Raw genomic sequence first — 20552 nt, forward strand, 5'->3', positions numbered from 1 at the left:
AAGGATTGTCTTCAGGTCTTCAGATTATCTACATTTCACTTGAATATTCCTTATATTTTTAAAAAGCTTCTCCCTCTCCCAATCCCTCCCTCCCTCCTGAAATCTGACAGCAGGTGCACCAAATTTCCACCTTAAAAATCTTTAGGACCCTTATCACAAGTTAAACTTGAGTCCCTAGCAAGAAATCTTATTAACTCTAGTTTAATTTCAGGAACCTTTCCTGGGCTAGAACTGCTGGACTAAAGCATTAATTTCTAGCCCAGGAGTTTGGACATAGTTTGAATTAGTTCCTTTGCCTTCCCTGTGCAAGGAGTGTTTACTTATGAATATGTTTATAACTGTACCTAACATTAATTTTGTCAACTTTCTCTTCATGCAGAAGCTCCAAATTATGAGTTTAGAGAACTACTATTGTTTTACTTTCCTTGTTGTAATTGCACACTTCAAATTAGTTTCTGCTTTCTCATGAAAGGAGAGTCCCAATGCACGTTTTTCCCTCCAGTGTACAAAGACAGAATCCCTAAATTCTACTTTCAGCTACTTCCTTACTTTATATAAAAAGCAGTCTGGATGGCAGTTTAATGGCTGGCTCTGGGATTACTGTCCACATAGGCCAAAAGACACACCTGAGATTTGGTAAACCCTGGAGAAATGCTAAAAGCTGGCTTACATTTGGATTCCTCGTTTAAAGAAAACTGCCAATATCTAACCAACCTTTGGTAAGACCTTGCGCATTAACATATCTTGTACCCTTTACCCATCTGGTACTGTTTTAGGGCACGACCTATTATCAACTGTAGAATTAGAATTCTGCTTCCAAAACTGTCTGTCATATCAGTTTTCCCTGGGTTTCTGTACAAGCATTTATTTGTACCAGAACAGCATAATTAGACCATTAACGTTCTCCTTGTGCCAAGATTCTGTCTTTCCTGCTCTACCTTAGGTATCACATGCTTTGAGATTCACTGTGATCCTTTAGGGCCCTGCAGTGTCATGTGCCCGCTGCAGCCCATTACCCTATCCAGACTTAACTGGAATTGCCTCACAGAATTTCAGAAAATAGCAACCTAACTCTGCAGCTTGATTTGCTGTTGGGCACCTGCTCTTTCAAACAGATTCATCAGATGGGTTTTGCCTGATGCAGAAAGTTTGACCCAGGCTAACAGCCTGCTTACTTGTGCTAGTGCATCGGTAGGGAAGGTCTTCATCTTCCTTATCTCACCAACAGGCTCAAGTCAACCACTTGCTGCAAACAGCCCTTACAGATGACCAGTAATTTATTCTCTATTGTGGGTAAAAACATAACTTTACCTCCATTCTCTATATAGCATTTCTGAGTTTGTTTTATTAGGTTGCCTTTCTTGCAAACGCTTAGTAGAGATTTTCTGTTGAGAATTTTCTGCGAGTTTGACCTTTATGAGGAACCAGGGCTTGTTCCTCCTACATATTTTTAATGAAAGTTGGCAGCCAGAAGGCCAGCCCACATTCAAGAACTCAATGGCAAAAGTTTCTTTGACTGCTATAGGACTTTCTGATTTGTACATAAAAGACGGGGGAACCATCTGTCCCACTGTCTGGTTCTGTCTACACAGTGCTTAGTTTTTATAAAGGCCTGGTTCATTCTCTCCCCCAGAATGTCATCCAAGGATGACAGGGAGTCATTCAGGTATCTTTAATTTTTATAAATTGAAACATAGTTTTCCAGAAAAAAAATGAGACTTAGTGAAGTTTAACAAATTCCGTTGGTTCCCACCTCACAACTGAGTTTAACTGACTGTTTTGCAGTCCCCAGAGCCATAGTGCTGCTTGTGCATAATTGGATGAGGTAATCACTAGTAAGAAAATATTTCATTTTCCCTTGGAGCTTGAGATCTGCAGCAATCGACAGAGTGGTGTGTTTGACTCCATAGGGAGAGGAACAAACACATGCCTGCTGCTGGGTCTAAGCTCATGGACACCTGAGCCAGAGTCATTCTGCTGCTTCCTGGTGCATATTTGGCTGCTCAGATTTCTGCAAAGTTTTGTTTGGTCCCTCCACAGATGGACTGCTTAAAGAATTTTGTGAACTGTATTTAGAACAGCTTGTCTAAAAATCTGGGAGACTATCAGCTGTTTCTCCAGCTCCAGTTCTGTACAATATGCCCTCCTGAGCTGTATGAAATGCAGCCTTCTGGCCTCTCCCAGCACCTACAGAGCCTCAAGTACTGCCTTTTTTGCTGACATTTTGCAACATCTAACATTGTCCATATCATGCCAACAGCTGTTTGCTACTATGGTTTTTTTCTTTTCATCGAAGGCAACTAACTCAAGGGGAAACAACCATTTCTGTTTTTCATGGTAAGCCTCTCCTTGCTAGGCAGGCTTCAAGTGCCAACGGCTGTCTCTCTTTTGAGCTGTTAGGGACCAATTTGATGTGGCTGACATGAGCCATCCAGTTACGGTTGTGAATAGAGTGTGTGGTGTCAGTATCTTAAGGTACACAAGACACTTGAACTGGAGACATTTTTCCCTGTTTGTAGATCCCCAAACTGTCCTTGGGCATTCCCTAGCTGATGCAGGCCAAGGCAGTGCCAGGCAACATGCGAACAGTTTACTGCTGTGGATCCATACCTGGCCCTCATCAGGTCATTAGTAGAGATGCAGCCTTTAGGCCACTATTTTTGGATCTTCACTTCTACCACAGGATTCTTCATTGCTTTCCTGAATATTCATAAATGTACATGAACTTGAAGTATTTTCTTTCAGCATGTACCTTGAAAATATTTTCCTGAGAGCATGACTTCATTGGCTGTTCCTTAAACAGTTGGTCCTCAAGTTGAAGAGGCCTTAACTCTGTAGGAAGTCTGCTAGACTTCTTGAACAAATTAATTTTGAAGTTGTGATCAAACCTTATCAGAGAAATGCCATGTCTGTAACAATGTCTTCTCTTGCAGATCCTTAAATTCCCTTAATTTCCTCTCAGTAATGTTTCCCCAAGATGGCTTTGTCCTGAGACAGGGATTACCTTGACTACCTACAAGCAAAAGATTATTTAGCCAAGTAGGTATCTGTCTTCAGAAATTCTGGCCTGTTCATACATCTGTATCTGAAGACCTGTAGTTAGGATGGACAGGAAATACAGAAGGAGCAACATCTTTGTCACGTTGGCTGGAGGTTTCAGGTCTTATGCACTTCTGGCATAACACATCCAGGCAGGCCTTCATGAGACCTTTTTGTGGTGAAATGGCAGGCGTTTCAAGCAACAGATTTTTCGACAGATGTCCTGTGTCTTAAGGATTCCCTTTACCATACCATAAATCTGCTTCTTAGTTTGTATCAGTGTAGGTGTGCCTCAGCTTTCTCGTGAGATAGGGCAAGCTGGAGGACACCCTTATGTTGAAAGGTAGGCCTCCGTATCTTATGGTCCAGGGGTGTTTTGGAGGGAAACCAAAGAACTACTTAAAAGTTCCTGACATTTCAACTAGTTCTTAACGCTGCTGTTAACATGTAGCTGTTGTTTCTTTCATCTGGTATAGCCTTTCTGCAGCACACAGGACTCCTTCGATTTTCTCTATCTGCAGGGAGTCCAGTCACATCCCTCATGCCATGGATAATGAGTACCCAGCCATGCCTCCCATGCCATGGTTACCAAAAGTTGGAAATGTTGAAGCATATCCTCACTCACTCCCCTCCTGAAAGGACCTTTGCTTTCTAGATTCCAGATCCAACCTGGGTTTTGCCTTTAACAAAGCCTCCGCAGTGACTCCAGCTGGCTCTTCCTTAGACATTCTTCTTTGCCTGGACCAAAAAAAAAGGCAAAAAAATCCCTCCACTTGCCTTCTGTGGTCTAGCTCTCCTATCACACACTACAAGACCAGCTCTTAAGAAGCAGAACTTTAACTGGAAACATAAATACAAATGGGAAGGCCTAGTATGAGTAGTCCCCCACATGCTGCCAGTCCTTATAGGTAGTTGTCAGTGCCCTCCGGCTAACAACAACAGAATAATTCACCCATCATCTCTGGACCAAAAATGTGTGGCTCTCAACTAAACAAAGAAAACAGCAAAAAAGAATATGCAAGCTTGTAGACCACTGTGCTATGGATAAGGGGTAGGGTAGTTAAGTAACTATGTGAAGGACTTCATGCAGCTGCCCAGGCAGAAGCCACAAGATTTAGGTAACTTTGCACTTTTTCTGTCTCTGGTAAATAAGGATTTGCCAAGACTGTATGTGGTGTACACAGGTGTTTTGGTTTTTCCCTTTTTCTTTCCTGCCGCCATTTTCAGATGGCAGTGGACAATCCTGGTACAGCTGCCAGCAGCTAGCCTCCAGGCCGAGCTGGCTACCAGAAAAATCAGCAGCTGAGGCCCTACAAAGGAAAATAATGGACTTTCAGATCATCGGATCATCAGACTTGCCTTTGTGACTTTGTCACTCACATCTCAAGAATATAGCTTGTCTGGTGAGCTATAAACTAAGCTACTGTGGTTACTGTAGCAAACTTCTGAGTTGCTGCAGTCTTGAAGATCAGTAGTAAGGGTTGGCTTTTTCCGTGGAGCGTTGGAGAACCAATGGAGAGGTTAAATGATGATGGGTCCATTATGATGTAACTGGAGCCTTTTTGCTTGCTTCAAACTCAGAGTGTCATAGTAATTCAGACTGAAGGTGATGCATGAATAGATCATGCCAACTGTAAAATGGACAAGTTTTTTCAAGCCAGACATTTAAAAAAAAAACCACCCCATGTTTTTCAACCCTAGTTACCTTGTCTCATCTATTAATTTCTTTGTAAATGAAAAACCCCTGATAAGCATTACAACAGTCTTCTAATGGAATTGAGTCAGTCTAGCTGAGGTAAAAATACAGTGAGATACATCACCAGTCCTATCAATAAAATCTGTCGCATTCCCTTGCATCTTGGTGGTCTCTGCCAGTGGAGGTTCGTGGGAAGGTGAACTCATCTTTTTGACTGTGAAATTGTAATGCTGTGCTGTCTGTACTAGCTGTCTGTGTCTCGCGCGTATAGCCCTGCCCTCTCAAAACTTTTGGAGATCAGGGATGAGCCTTTACAAAGATGCCTTATATGCACTGTATCTTTTAATACCACTAAGTTCGTGCTGTGACGTTGCGTGATGATCAGACCTGAAGCCACTGGAGTACTGGAGTGTGGTTTCTCAAATTCTGTGTCTCTGTAATGTAATTTTGCCAGGAAATGTGATATTCAGGAGATAGTGTGTATGGGCTGTTAAGATCTGGACAAAGTTGTAGAAGACCTGAGAGGTATCCAGTCTCTCAAAAAGCACAGCAAGTCCATTTCTTTTGCAAAGATCATGAGGTGTTCTCATAAGTTATGGTGGTTGTTCTTCAATTTTCACCAAGCACAGTAGGGTTATTCTTTTTCCTGTAATTGGTGGGTCAGCTATATCTAGGATGTGTTATCAGGTAAGGTGGTGACAGCATCATGCCATCTGGCCTAGCTTGAAGTTTATTGCACCCAAGTTTACATATGCAGTTGACTTTTTATTCTTCCTTAACAGAACAATAGATCTTCACTTTCTAATTTCTCTGATTTGTTTTCTGGGTGACGTAGTTTTGTAGACTCTATTTTGTAGCTGATTCTGCAATAGCAGCAATACGGTGCGCTCCCGTCACTTCGTGGCGTGTGCTTCTAAGAAGCCTTCATGCTACTTACAGATGGATTCTCCTTACAGCTTGTACTTTTACTATGTTTTCATTTGAATCTTCAACAGATGCAAGGGTTTGAAATACTACTACAGTAGCCTTAGCTCAAGGCAGACGTCATCCCTGCCAATCTTTCAGCAGATGACTAAGTTATTTACATGGTTACATTTAAGAGAGATCTTAAATAGATTTATAAATAGAACAAATAAAGTGCATGAAAGATCTCAGTGTCACTGTAAACCTTAAAGATGCAACATAATTGAAAAACAAAAGATCTTCTGTAAAAGTTCACATAATTTCAGCCCTCAAGTGAAGCAGCTGCTGTTTTTGGGGGACTGATTCTTTGTGTTGTCATACAGATATTAGTGTGCTAATACTTTTAAATTGCCAGTCATAATTTTAAACAATTACAGAGATATTTTCAAGAGCTCACATTAGAATTAGGGTTCCAAATATTAATGGATTTCATTAATTTGTTCAGCTACCGTATGTTCTGTTGAGTTTTCATACAAGCAAAACATGTGCATGTACATTCCTTTCTTATTTAAAAAATACATGTTAGAAATTCAATTTCATTAACAATGTGGAAAGACTGAAGTACTAACTGCCTGGGACATCTTCATCCCTATTAGAGAATGCAGAAAGAGAAGAGAAAGTGTTCTATTTTTATTCAGAGCTATACTGTCAGTCATTATGAAATTTAACCTTTTTTTAAAGGGCCTGGAACCTACAAGCTTTCACAGTTTGGGCAGTTACTAGTAACTAGCAGAACTATATTCTTGCAATCTGACATGACAGATTACAATTTTAAATGCACATACAGTCACAGTAAACATGTAAGGCTGATGAGGATTGGAAGGAATAACTCAATTGTTAGTGTCATAATAATGTCTTAAGTTTTTACAATTTACTGCCTAGCTCTATCTTCAAGGATGCCTCAGGTAATAGGAATGTCTCAGTGCAAGAGCTTCAGGGCAGGCAATGTCTTCTTGAGTGTGTCATGCCTGCCACAACAGGGTTTGAATCTTGATTTGTACCAGTGCATAGGATTGCCTTAAAGGGTAGAGAGAAAACAGAAAAGTTTTAAATTCCAGTTGTTTCCAAAAACTGAAAGCAAGCATCTAAACTCCTTATTACTAGTTAAAAAGACTACAAGAATAAAGCATATCTGAAAATAAACATACCAACCCAGCAGTTGTACATCATAATCTTGCAGAAGAGCATTTTTTGGATACTCATGCTATTCCTTTTGATGCTTAAATTTTCTGGTAATGACTTGAATCCTTCCAACCAAATGTGCACACTATCAGAGTGGCTGAAAAAGGGTTCTTTGCTGCAAAGAACCCAAATTCACACGAAACATTGCCCTTAACAAACCACAGTTTGACTAAACAGCAGCAGCAGATTTAAAAAAAAAAGTCCTAAAATCCAAGATAGCAGATGGTAAATCTCAAATTGTATGCTTTAAGTAACAAGTGTGTGCCTTGAAAGGAAAAGAAGCTTGCACCTAAAATTATACTGTGCTGCCTGCTTTCACAGCAAGAGGACATTTTTGGACTTTTTTTTTTTTAAGCGATACTCTTTTCTTTGCACTTCGTCAAATGACAGTTTCGTTCTTCAGCTGCCATTAAAGGGCACTTCATATTTGGCAATCTGGATATCAGAGATGAGGACATGGCATGTATTCCTTCATTTTGCCTGAATGTTTTAACTTTCAGATTTTTAGCTTTTAATAGTGCTTACAAAGTAAAAGGGGGGGGGGGGGGGGAAGGTATACTTTTATCAGGTTTGGTTTAGACCACATAGAATAACACATTAGAGAAAAAAGGCAATTACTTAAAAATAGTTGTATTTATATTCCACAATTTGCTCAAATACTGGTTTGTGTTTTTTTTTTCTTTATAAACTTTCTACAGGATGTTTTAAAAGAAGTTCTTCACATTGCTTGTCAACTATGTACTTATGGAATTTGAGGGAAATAGTTCTGGTTGTTTTTACAGTTTAACACATGTACAGTACCAAAGTGATGGTGGTTAGTCACATGCAGTCCATATGAGATTCTAACATAACATTTAATGAGTTTTCTGATGTTGACCACCCCTTTGAAGCTGAAGGTAATGCATCTGTAGAAAGCAGTGACTGTAGATTTGGGTTACTGGTCTCTGCATCTTCCAGTTTTTCAGTGTTGTCCTCCCAATTAATGTGGAATCTTGTGACTCTGGGATTAGATGCCAAAATATTTCTTTGAAGCTGCAAAAGAAAGTATACGGATTATGTAACATGTACTTCTCAAACTGGAGCTCACACGCATACAGATTTTCTTCCTTTTACTCCCCATAACCTTGTATGTGTAAAACAATTTGTTTAGAAAGGCAATTCATATAAATATGAATCTATAGCTACTATCTGTAGATCAGAAACATGCTTACAGAAACACACCACTCGTTCATTTACTCTGATATTCTATTCAGAAAAATAACTGCTTTCTTGAGAGGATATTTTAAACTGTTCTGTGAGTTCAAGGCTGTACGAGAACTCTGCAAGAAAAGTTCAAGTGTTTACTATTTTAGCCAGCTTTTAGTAAAGCAAATGACTACCCCACACAGATTTTGCAAACAACAGTACTTCATAAAATTTTGCATCAACTTTATGGTGTTTGCAATAATTCTATCAATTCCATCAACTGTCTACATTTAGGAGTACACCCTTTCCTTAAATTACCATGCTTTAGATTGATTTCACTAACTGAATTTTAATTTGTCTACTAAAGCTTTAAAAGTAAGAGCATTTCTTAGATTTGGAAGATATTATTATTATTGTGGCAGTGGACATGCCTAGACGGTCATATATTTTATTCTCATGGCTGGCCTTCATTTTCCTTTGAAAACATACTGTATTTGTTTAAGCATGCAGCACAAAAGAAAATTATCTCTTTTTCTTAATCTTTCACCATTTTCAAGATAATATATAGTTACCTCTGGAGGATGGCAACTTACCACCATTGGCCACTCAGTATGAAAGTTAAGACTGATCACAGGAAAAGTTTGCTTTGGTAGTAATACTGTTTTTATTCTCAAAAAAAAAAGTGCACTCATTAAATACTTCCAAACCCCTTATGCAAACTAAGACAACCAATTTTTTTAACCTAGTAGGATCTATTACCCATCTATTACCATTGAATGTTTAATAACATTCTGTTCTACTTGTACATTTAGATTCTGTCCCATAGTCACATTAAGGACTTTTTATACAAATACATGATAGCTTTTCCTGTTCTTTTTCGTAGAAGCAGAGTTAGCTTTTTGTATAAACAAATCAGAATTAAGACAAGTAGTTCTAAGCTTTTCAAATCCAAGTGCTTAAAGGAAGTCAACGTTCTGGCATTCACACCCAAAATAACAAATAAGTATATGATTTAAATAAAAAAGGAACATATTATAAATTTTAAGAATCTTCAAAATTAACAGTAATTTCAAATTCTGATAACATACTGAGCCCTGAAATGTAAGTTATGCATAGAAAATAATTAGCAACTTTTAAAAACCAATTTACATACCAATTCAGTTTAGTTACATTTGAAGATCAGTTTCAGGGACTATGGGGATTATCCTCTGTACCAGACATTACAGTACATGCACTATCCCGTTCATTTCTTCATCTATCCAGTCATATAATTCATGCAAACTTGATAAATAAAATTTCCACCATCACACAAGTTTGGAATGTAAGCGTGCACGCATGTTCATCAGCTTTCATAAAGAGAAAGCCCAGCTCCACAAAACCTTCCATGAAAACAAACCCGGATGTTGTACAGAACCTTGTTGGTTTGTACAGAGTCTGCCCGTGTAGAGTATTTCACAGGATTTTGGCTAGTTCTTCATCTTCAATTGATCCTTCTCAAGGTGTTAGCTTCAAAATAATTTTATTTCCTATCATCTTTTAATTCTAGCCCTGGTTTAATTTTTACCATGAAGGATTTTTTTTTTTTAAACTTAATCTGTATACTTCCTTGGTCAAGTTGTCCATTGATTGGATAATCATCTGACCTGCTCTTACCAGGTTACCCCCCATCTTCTCTCATTTTATATGTAACTTATTCTTCAATTTATTTGTTACTGTTTTGCAGAAACTGCAGCTCTAACACTAGGACAGCTGCATAACAATTGTGCACTTCTTGTTTGTCCCCCCATGTTTTTTTCCATTACTTGATGCCTCATTCCATGCACTTTATGGAACCACTTGGGGTTCGATTTTGTTTCTTAAAAACCTTTCTATAAGAATACCTTTGATACATGACTATAACAAAACATGCCTTACCTTAGAAAAATCTGGCTTTACTGGTGGATTCTCTCTCAGTTCTGTTTCGGTATATTCATTGTTTACATAGTAGCCAACTCTAATAAATTCTTGACCTCGATAGGTGCATGTAATTAGCACAACTGTTACACCTACTGCATCTGCATCTGGAATAAGCCCTGGGTTAGGTGCATCAGCCTAAATGTGAAAGAGAAAGATGGATTAAAATAAAATTGATACCGCATGCCTATCTAGCAAGGGTAGTCTGCTAGATATATCTTACGTAGTATGTCTTTGCAGCTGGGTAGTGACTGTATTTAAAATTATTCTTCAGGTTAACCAGAAAATATACCTGCCTTCACAACAACATCAACCCTGAATTTAGGGCACTATCCTCTAGAAACAGAAATACAGTAATACTGTGTGCTGACATTTCTCATGGGTGATAAGACAGCTTTGATCCAAAACAGCTTTTAAATATATTGACCAGCTGAACCGTTGTTAGCTTAACCTTTTGTTCTAACACTAAGAGCCCTCCAATTCTGCAGTGCCATTGTTCTCCAGCCCATCTTGATAATGTAGTAGAGTTAAGATTTTTTAAAATTTTTTTTTTGTACCTCTGAGGTTGAATTGGTCCGTAAGGGTGTTTTTTAACAAGACTAAACCGTTAGAAATAAGACTGCAATTTATACTTCAGCAAAAAGAGCAGGGACAGGCTACAGTGAGCTTTGAGCTGTCCCACACATTGCTAGGAAAGGAATAGACTACTCTTTCTCTTGCCTCCTTCCACATGCCTACATTTGTTAAAATGTATGCAGCTAAATGCATCATCACTCTAAGACATCTACATACTTTCAGCCAGGATGCAATCCTACTTACTAGACAACTCTTATATTCTTCCTCAACTTACCACAGCTCTGCAGTTAATAGTCAATAAAATTTGCCTCGCAAAATGTGGCTCACATCAGTCCCTTAAAATGCTTCCTAACTACACATTTATTGATAAAATGTGGTGCCTCATTCTGCTGTAGGGTTTAAAGTAACAGCAATCTAAGCATAAATGGAACAGCTTCATATTTACAATTTTACATGAAGATCTGAAGCCAACAATAAACACCTGTGTTGCAAGTACAAGTTGATATTAACAACATATGTTAGAATGGTTCAGATGTAACAAATCTTGCCTTAGGACACAGGACAAATGGCATTAATTCCTGCTGTCCCTCTGATCCCTACTTTTCTCTGGTATTTATGTGTTCCAGGCCCTGTGCAATTTGGGAGCTAGTGGTCATGCATCACTGGCTTCTGCTCTTTGCTACTTCAATTCTAAGCCTTCAAACCAGTCTAGCTTTTTCTAAGAAGCTGTAGGCACTTTGAAGAATTAGATGAGTCAGACCTCTCAGGTGCAAATACACCAGGGGGAAGAGAAGCAACCAGGGAATCAGGTAGAACACAACCTCCTCCAGCCCTGAAGGGAACAGAAAATGACCAAATGGCTTTACAACTTGCATAGGGGAATAGAAAAGATGACCAAAGAATAGGAAAAGTGTAGAAGCTTGGAAAAAAAAAAAAAAAATAATCACAAGAACTGCCAATACAGATGAAATTGCTACTTTAATTCAGTAATCTTGTTCCAACAGTGCCCAGCACCATTTGGTTACTTTAAATTCCACAGTGGGCTGTTACAGAATAATACATTGCAAAAGAACACTGTTCTGTTTAACCCCCCATGAAACTCAGCTCACACCTTAATGTGGTGTTCAAGTTCTTCCAGGTTCCCATTGTCATTTTGTGTCCTGTAATACCCTATGATACAGTTGTGAACCCAAGGAAGTACTCTTACTCTGTTTTAATCCTACTTAACTCTGAAGCATTGGTTTGCTGAGTGGAAAAGACACTGAACAGCATTTTAAAAAATGGTTTTCTTTTCTCAAGTTTTGAACTTCCTGTCTTGGGTGTCAAACCTCCTAATTGCCCAGGAAACACATGATCATACACAGGTGGAAGAAAAAAAAAGAGCTTGGTATGACCAAGTGATAAGTGCACAGTTGCAAATAGATATTTTGGTAGGCAGAAAGAGGCAGTGGGATTAACTTGTGCATAAAAAAAATAAATCAGTCAATATGCTGTTCTTATGCTAGAAATCACTTAAGAATTTTATGAAATCACTCAGTGTGTATGTTGTCTTGAATTATCTTCAGTTTCCACATGATATATTTATTCACATAGCTATTACTGCAGAGTAGCAGAGTTAGTGTAAGGTCATATCCCCACTTAAAGATAGTAAATTATTTATATGTTTATATTCTCAAAAACAAGTTTCTGTGAACTTATTACAAATCCCAAGTGCACAGAGAGAAGGAATCAGGTTTCACTACTTGTACCTTGGTATTTAGAACCAAACAGGCCAAGCTGTGGGCCTTTAATATTGAAATCTTTTTAGTTTAAAAAAAAAAAAGACAGATTCCTTAAGTCTAAAAAGCACAATAATTTTCCATCTTTCTGTGCATAAGGCTGACTTCCCAACCTGATACACAGTTTATTTTCAGCAAAGGCAGTTCTACCATCCTTGGTATTTTATCTGTGTGGTACTCCAGTGTACTTGCTGTTTCAGCCATTTTCTTCTTTAGAAGAATCTACAGCATCTTATTAGCTGGAAATTTCATACACTTCCACAAAGGTCCTTTCCTTGTGCTGTCCCTAGCATACACAATCTCTTTTCTTTATATTATATGCCTCCCACAGTTCAGTGCTTTGCACCTTTCTGGCCTTCCCTTGCTAGTTCTCTCCATTTCCCAGGCTGCTTCAGTTTGGTGAATGAAGTAGCTTGAGTCACCATCAAAGGCTTATTGCAGCACTTCGGTTTCTGGTGGTCTCCCATGTACACATTAGTTAAGTCCCACCCTCACCTGAAATCCAGTGCTTTTCAAGTCTAATACACTTAGACAACCGTAATTCCATAAGCAGAGTGACGCTTTACTGTAACACAGGAGCACTGACTCTTACAGCACCTGTTCCAATCCAAGCAAAATGTCTACATACCTGCTCCTGATTTAGCTGTAGTGTCATTTATAACTGGGATACAATCTATGACCCCATCCTACAGAAACTGCAAGACCAGTAAATTTAATTTTCAAGGCTTTCCTAATCATATACCCAAAACATGCCTATTTAGATGCCCACCTCCTGCTCCTTCCCATCACCATCAACAACAAATCTTTGTAACTTAATCAAGGACAGTGTGTCTTTTAAATTAGAAATGTAAATGCCAGCCGTTTCTCTGGATATAGTGCTACAAGGTAGTCCCTCTGAGGGTAACAGAGGATCACCTATTTCTGACCAATTAATGCCATAAGCTATAATAGCTTGATAATGGAAGAACTGTTAATACATGATGCATTTGTTACACATCTGCTTTATTTTTAGTGTGGAAAAATTAGGCCCAAAACCAAACAGAAATGTTTCAAGACTGATTTGCATAAATGTGGTTGATAAGTGTAACCTCCAGCCTCAACCATTCCTCTAGCCTGTCATGTAAGAAAAAGAAATTTCCTGGAACTTACAGGATTATTCAAGATGCCTCACAAATGTTGATACTATTTTAAATCAGTTACAGTAACTGTGAGAAATAAGAAAGTGTATTCATTAGCACTTTTTAAATGCTCATACTCCAGCATGCATTTGCCATTAAATCGTTAAGTGAATTTATAGTATCTGGGAAAGTATCATGGTTCTTATACAATAAGCAGTACTTGGTTTCAGTGTGATTTTTCTGCTGATGGATTTTGCTCTCAGTATACAAGACAAATACTAGTATTTGATAAATAGAGAAAAAAGTGAGCTAAATAATAATTTTGATTTAAAAAAGCCCAAACCACAAAAACTTCCAGAAAAATTTAGGTTAAGTCTACTTCAGGTTTCTTCTCTCTTGCTGACTTAGAACGGAAACCAGAATAGGCCATAGTAAGCCCTCTTAGTGCTGCTCTTTGCCTGTTTTCTTTCCCTTAATTATGCCTCCTTAGTAACTTTTGGCTTTAACAGTAGTATTTTACAGGACTGTCACATGCTCCAGAGTTTGTTGGACAGTCCTGATCTACACACTTATGTCCCAAATGGCTGCTATCTACCATTGGAATTCTGTCTCATTTCACAAATTGCTGCATTTTGTTGCGATTTAGCAGGCTTAGCCAAACGTCATGGTTGAACATTTACCCTGCCAAATAGAAATGAACTCTTGACTGTTCTGGCTGAGTTTTACAATTAATTTGTTGGCCTGATCTTCTGATGATGTTGTTTACATTAACCTTGTGCTCCTGATTGTCTGAAACTGCCACCAGCTGCAGTAGAGTTAAGCCTGATGGTGCTAGTGTAAACCAAGTAACTGGCACCCTTGATTACTGAGTGATCTAGAATATATTTATTGACCAGTCTGGTCAAAATTATCAGTAGCTACAGGAACAGTGCTTAGATCACTAGCTCTAATTATCAATTTCGCAAGCAAAAACACTACCATGGAAATACTGGGGCAAGAAATGTTCAGCTCATGAACAGACTTTAGAGAAAGGTGTATCATAACTGAAGTATTTTTCTAGCTTACCATTATTTTTCAAGTGCCTCTTAGTTTGATACAATGATCTTTAAACAAATTCACACAACCCTTTTTAAGACACAGTTAAATCAAACTTACCTGAAATACAAACATGTGTCTGCCCGCAGGAACAGGTCCTACTAAAACAGAATCCAACACCTGGTCATACTCTTCACTTTCAGCAGAACCCACATAAATTATTTTCCATTCCAAATCTACAGCAAAAAAAGAATTAAAAAAATCATCATTTATAATTACAGTTAAGGGTCTTCCACACTTGCCTATCTATGGTTTTGTGTAGCCTAAAATTGCTTCTTTTGCAACTGGCCTAAAGAAATAAGGACCTGTCCTCACGGAGAAATTTATCTATGCCTGCCCCAGTCCTCAGGACCAGACCATCCCGCTCTCTCTCTCTCTCTCCAGTCAGTTGGTACTGCAGGAATCCCTCTATTTTCACAGTCAAGTTAATTTTTGTACTCTATACTGAGGACGGGGCCCATTTACTTGTTGGGAGCTGTGTTCAGCATTTTCTTGAAGTCTGTCAGAATGGCTGCAGCACAGGGATGATTGCCTACGTACACCTGTAATGCACTGCGTGCCTTGAACACTGACTTACCTCCCAAAAAGAAATTCCCAACCTCCATGTGTACATCTCACAGCTTAAATGATACAGATCATGGAAGGCAGTTAATTGAATCAGACAACCCACTGTGTAAGCACCAGGCACACTAAATGTATGCCCCCATTCCTTCATGTGTAACTTGAGTAACCTGAGAAGTATGTAAAATTGTGAGAGCATGATTAGATCATATTCTCAAAGATGCTGGGTTTCATACACATCCTGAAATGCAAATACAGGGGAAAAAAGTAAACACAGCATTTTGCTACTTAAAATAATGCACCAAAATCCAACATTTCTTACAATTCAGTTTTTTCTAATTCACCCTCTCCACCACAGGTGTTTTAAAGTTAAAACTGCAAATCAGTACACAATTAGCTCTTCCTGGGCCAGCTTTTGACTTTTACTTTTTGGTTCAAAAACATATGAATACACACACATATGGAACTAATCTTAAAAGAGAGGTTTTGGGTTTTTTTTTTTTTAAACAAGAGGAAAAAAGATCACTATTATGGAAGACTATGACTTTTTTTTTTAAATGAAACTTGCTTCAAAAACTGTACTGTAAAAACTTACATGGTATATTTAATATTTTTTTACTTGAACAATGTCCTGATTGTCTATGCAACAGCACAAAACTTTACCCTATTACATTTACTTTATTACTATGCTCTGCAAAATCCAAAGGTCTGCATTATGGTTTCTTGATGCAGGAGTGGAACTAAAGCACAGAAGAAGCTTGGCACTTCAATAGAACTTGGCTGCTTTAGGGTTGCAACTCTCTCTCCTCATTAATGAATTCTTGTCACTTACCACGTTTATCATCAATGCAGGTTTTGAGGATCTAAGTAACACAATTAACAGGGCCTGGGAAGGGATTTTACTCCTCTCTACAGCACAGCACCATTGGCCAGCTGCTTCTGTATCAGAGGTTTTGTTTACCTTTTAAGCATGTAGTACTAGCTGCTAACAGTACTGCAGACTACTCATCCAGGACAATTAAGGACCTCTTTTGCCAGCATCTGCACAATTTAGCACACACAAGATGTGAGGACTTCTAGGCTAAACTGCTTAAGATGATCACACCATCCTGTGCTATTATTCTAGAACAGTGTAAGAAGTGGTACTACTATACCAGTAGTATTTAGTACTAAAAAATTGACTTTTTAAAAAAAGTTTTGAATTATACAATTGATAGTGATCCAAATGCTGTTTAGGTATCTTGATATGTAATAACTTAAAAAATAAAAAGGGCTAGAGTTTATGAATTTAAAGATCAGTGCTGCACAGCACTGTTTGAAACTGTACAGTGAATAGACATATTAGCACGTGGAAGCTAAGGCAACGACAGCAAATATTTCATCAAGTATAGGAAGACTATGCTTAATCGTATTTTTAAGTGTGAAAGATAGCAGTGCTCATCCTGAATTTATCCTGTAGTCTAACTTGCATTTAGGTAGGGGAAGGGAACTGAGAATTTTGCGTTAGACCATCTAGAGTTCTTCTCATCCCGACTGTCCGGCATTAACTCCAAAGCACACCCAGAGAGTGAGGAGCACGCCGCGTAGAGCCGTGCACAGCTGAAGGCGAGGCGCAGCGCCGTGTGCCGAGCCCCGGGGACGGGCACTGCCGCCGAGGGGCCGGTGCTGTGCCCCAGGCGAGGCCAGGCTGACCCTCCGGTCAGACGCAGCCCGGAGACGGGCACGGAGCGCGCCGTGCTGAGGGCAGCCCCAGCTAACCCGCCAGGCAGCTGCAGAAGGGCAGGAGGCTGGCGGCGGAGGCCCAGAGAAAACCCCAGGCTCAGGCGAGACTTCCTCCCAAGTTCCCGCCAGGACGGCCGCCCCGGCCCGCGACGGCGGAGCGGGGCCAGCCGAGCCCCACGCTCTGCGGGCAGGCCGCCGCCACCCACAAGGAACAACTGCTGCGGGACGGGCCAGGGCGAGACAAGGACTGACGGAGAAATAGCCTGCCGGGCGTTACCACCCGCGAACCCCGCTTTTGCCGCCCCTCAGGCCGCCGGGTCTCCCCGGTGAGCAGGCGGCGTCGGTCCCCCCCGGGGGCCGGGCGGCTGCCCTACCGCGCTCCTCTGGCAGCCCCAGCCGAGCGGCGGCCTCCCTCTCCTCCCCTCCTCTCGCCCCGCTGCCAGCGGGCAGGAGCGCCCCGCTTCGCTTTCCTTCCCCTCCTAGCGCGCCGCCGCCTTCCTCGCCCCGCCGTTCAAAACTCCCGCCCGCGGGGCGACGCGCGGCCTCTCGGGGCGACTCCCGCAGAGCGCGGCCTGCCGGCGGCCCGGCGGGCGGCGCTGCCGAGCGCCGCCGAGGCGACGGCGGTTCGCGGCCCGCCCGGCTGAGGGGAAGGCGGGGAGCCCGCCGGCGGGCGGCGCGGCGCGCCCCTCGGCAGGGAGCACGGCTGGCGCCCCGAACTCGGCGGGGAAGGGGGGTGGGGGGGCCCCCCGGGGCGGCGCGGCCGGGGCCGCCCCCTGCTCTGGTGGCAGCCGGTAACTTTCGAGTGACTTCCAAAAATAGTGGCTGGCGGCCGGCCCCCTCCCCCACCGGCAGGGCTCCCGCAGCCAACGTGCCGCGCAGTACCGCACCGTACCGGCCCCGCGCACCCGCCGCGCCGCGCCCCGCCGAGCCCGCCGGCCCCCGGGGCCGAGCCCGCCCGCCCCTGCCTCCGCGGCGTTTTTTGGTTTTTTTTTTTTCCAATTTTTTTAAAGTATTAAAATGGAGCACGAGGCCAAGCAAACGCCTGGCTGCGGAGCGTTTTCCGCGCCCCGAGTACCGCCGGGACGCCGGCGGCGCAACAGCCCCCCCCGGCCGCGGGGATGCGCGGCGGCCGAGCCCGATTAACCCTCTCCCTCTCGCGCTCCCCCCCACGCACACACAAAGCTGGCAACATGGCTACCACCACTCAAACAAGTTCCCTCGCAACTTGCAGCTCGCCTCGGCGATGGCGCGGCGGGGAGACGCGGCCCCGGCTCGGCGGCCAGGGCAGGCGAACGCCGCCAACTTTCGCCGGGGCCAGGCTCGGCCGAGACGGGTTTTCCGCCGGCGGCTTCGGTCGCCGACGAGCACATCCCTTCGCCTCGGCACAGCGATGCGGCGAAGGAGAAACTGTTAAATTGTAGGTGCAGGCCTATGCAAAGTTTAAGCCTTAAAAGCCCCGAAACTAAGAGCCCGGGGTTATAAAATCCGTATCGGGAAAAGATCTACTCACCTTCCGACAGGTCCTCTATGCACTCAAATGTGATTTCGAACTGGAAAGGGTTGTAGAAAGGAGAAGGATTATCCAACACCACTACATTGTTCACCTGAACCTTTGCCATATTTTGAAAAAACCACAAACAATAGGAAGAGCGTGTTAACGCAGCACAATAAAGTCCAGCGTGTTGGTTTTCTGCGACGCACAAACCCCCGTGCCAGTGTCTGAGCGAGGCCGCGGAGCTCCGACTTGCAGAAACTTTTTCTTCCCCCTTTTATTTACACCAGGAACACTCCACACTGTTTCCAGCTTTCCTATTTCACTAAACTACAGCCCATTCTGCCCTGCTCGCCGCCAGCGCCCGCCCGGATTGGCCGCACGCCGGGCTAGGGCCCTCCTCCCCGAGCAGGGCCGCCGAGCGGCAGCAAGATGGGCTCCGCCGCTCCCGCTCGGCCCTCGCCGCCTCGCCGCGGCGCCCCCGTCCGGCTCGCGGGAGAAACGGCCTGCCAACGGCCGCGCAACCACGGGCGGGGCCGGGGCGGGCGGAGCCGGGGCGGGCGGGAAGGAGGGAGGGAGCGAGCCCCGCCGGGCGGGAGGCCCCTTTCGCCCCTCCTCGCCCCTGGGGCTCTGCCATGTGCTGTGGGGCTATGCCGTGTGCCATGGGCGTTTTATTAAGGCTTTATTATTATGATCATTATTATTATTATTTGTTTCTTTTTCTGTGCCCAGGGCGATGCAGTGAGCAGGTTTCCCTGGGGCTGGGTACTGACGGGGTCCCAGGTGTCAGAGCCACCACAGCTCCAGGCTCAGGCTGTGGGGCTGTCCTCTGGGGCCATCGGCTTGCAAGAGGCCAAGCCCTCAGGGGAGCTGTGCCCTCCTGGTCAATCCTGCAGCGCCCAGCTCTTGGCTGAAGGTGGTGAGCCAGGAGGCAGCGTAATGGGCAGCCTGGCTGGCACCTCGCTTGCTGGGGTGCTCTCTGCATAAAGGGGGGTTTGCTGGAGGGGTGCTAGGACACCCCAGGTGCGGACGAACTGTCTGCACGATGCTGAGTTCTGCCACAAATCCACCTTGCTGTTGCAAGAGAGGTTCACCCTCAGAGGGGCTGTGGAGGGATCGGAGCATGCCTTTTACACAGTCGTGCTGTCAAGAAGCCACCCCATTCCTATATTTGTAAAGAAGGGCTTAGGTAACTGAAACGAGCACATATCCATGTGCAGCAGCAGGAAGCCCAGAGAGGAGGCCATCTTGTGTGGCAGCAGGAGGCCTGTAGAGAAAGCCATCTTGTGGCTGCCACACACAAGGGATCAGGAGCAACGTGCTGCAGTTCACATGCCTCCTGCCTCTGTGGGCTGGGAAGAGCACAAAGTGTTCAGGGCCTGGCGGGGGGGTGGGAGTCAATTGTGTACCCTCACCACAGAAAGAGATTCTGTGTGGAAATAAATACACAGCCAGGCTCTAGTAATGTCTGCGGGGAGCCCTTGAATGTGGCGGAATATGCACAGCAAAAAGGCATGTGGGAGCCACCTTCCCACCTGCATGGAAAGGCCGAGCCCTGCTGACAGGAGCAGCGCGCTGCCAGATCTGCAGCGGGCGAGAACGCAGTGCTGAGGGCGCAGAGGCCCTTGCTCTTCAGCAAATCTCCAAGCCCATGCGCGGTTTGGAAAGTAGATGATGCTTTTGGGTTGTCATCGTCTGATACCTACCTGATCTGTTGCTCTCTCCGCTTTTTAATAGCATTCTCCATATGTCTGGCACAAGGCTAGAGGTTATTTTGCTTTTTTGTAATTCTGTAAGATTGACTGCCCAAGTTGTTCAGCACAGAGTCCAGGAAACCAGGAAAAAATGGACACAATGGAGGAGATTGCTCACAACAACCTAAAGTACATGTTATGTTATCAGAAAACATACATTTCCAATAACTTTCTGCTGACTGGGAATAAACGGCTACTGTGGTGGGCTGTGCAGCGATGAGAAGGCCTCAGCAGCCTCTCCCTCCTGAACCAAGGGAAGTTGGGGCGGGAGGGGTATTCTTGCACAGGTTTTGCCATAGCATTCCAGGAGATTTTAGGCTGGTTGCAGCTTGTCAGCTACGAGGATATTTTGAGCTCATCACTGGAGTGAAAAAGGAGGGCTAAAGATAGGGAAGAAGCTGGGAAACAGGGAATAGAAAGTTTGAAAGGAGCTGCACA

The 20552-nt window shown here is 43.0% G+C and overlaps 2 protein-coding genes across 3 annotated transcripts in view; one reads left to right on the forward strand and one right to left on the reverse strand.

Annotated features, from left to right (window-relative positions):
* Positions 1-20552, forward strand: part of MCM9 (minichromosome maintenance 9 homologous recombination repair factor) — a 57502-nt gene that overhangs the window by 21326 nt on the left and 15624 nt on the right. The window lies entirely within an intron of this gene.
* Positions 7495-18826, reverse strand: ASF1A (anti-silencing function 1A histone chaperone). The gene is made up of 4 exons (XM_064447388.1): positions 18379-18826; positions 14646-14761; positions 9980-10156; positions 7495-7912 (listed from the first exon to the last, which is right to left on the reverse strand). The coding sequence occupies exons 1-4, from the start codon at positions 18485-18487 to the stop codon at positions 7700-7702; spliced, it is 615 nt and encodes a 204-aa protein (XP_064303458.1). The 5' UTR covers positions 18488-18826; the 3' UTR covers positions 7495-7699.

The sequence above is a fragment of the Phalacrocorax carbo genome, chromosome 3 (genome assembly GCF_963921805.1).
Source record: "Phalacrocorax carbo chromosome 3, bPhaCar2.1, whole genome shotgun sequence".
Taxonomy (NCBI): Eukaryota; Metazoa; Chordata; class Aves; order Suliformes; family Phalacrocoracidae; genus Phalacrocorax; species Phalacrocorax carbo.

What these genes read in the sequence shown, in the direction of transcription:
- ASF1A (XM_064447388.1), bottom strand. Translation starts at nt 18,487, where the DNA reads ATGGCAAAGGTTCAGGTGAACAATGTAGTGGTGTTGGATAATCCTTCT. An exon ending in CATAGAGGACCTGTCGGAAG is followed by an intron (nt 14,762 to 18,378) that starts GTGAGTAGATCT and finishes TTTTTGCTGTAG; the next exon opens with ATTTGGAATGGAAAATAATT. An exon ending in TAAAGCCAGATTTTTCTAAG is followed by an intron (nt 7,913 to 9,979) that starts GTAAGGCATGTT and finishes TTTCTTTTGCAG; the next exon opens with CTTCAAAGAAATATTTTGGC.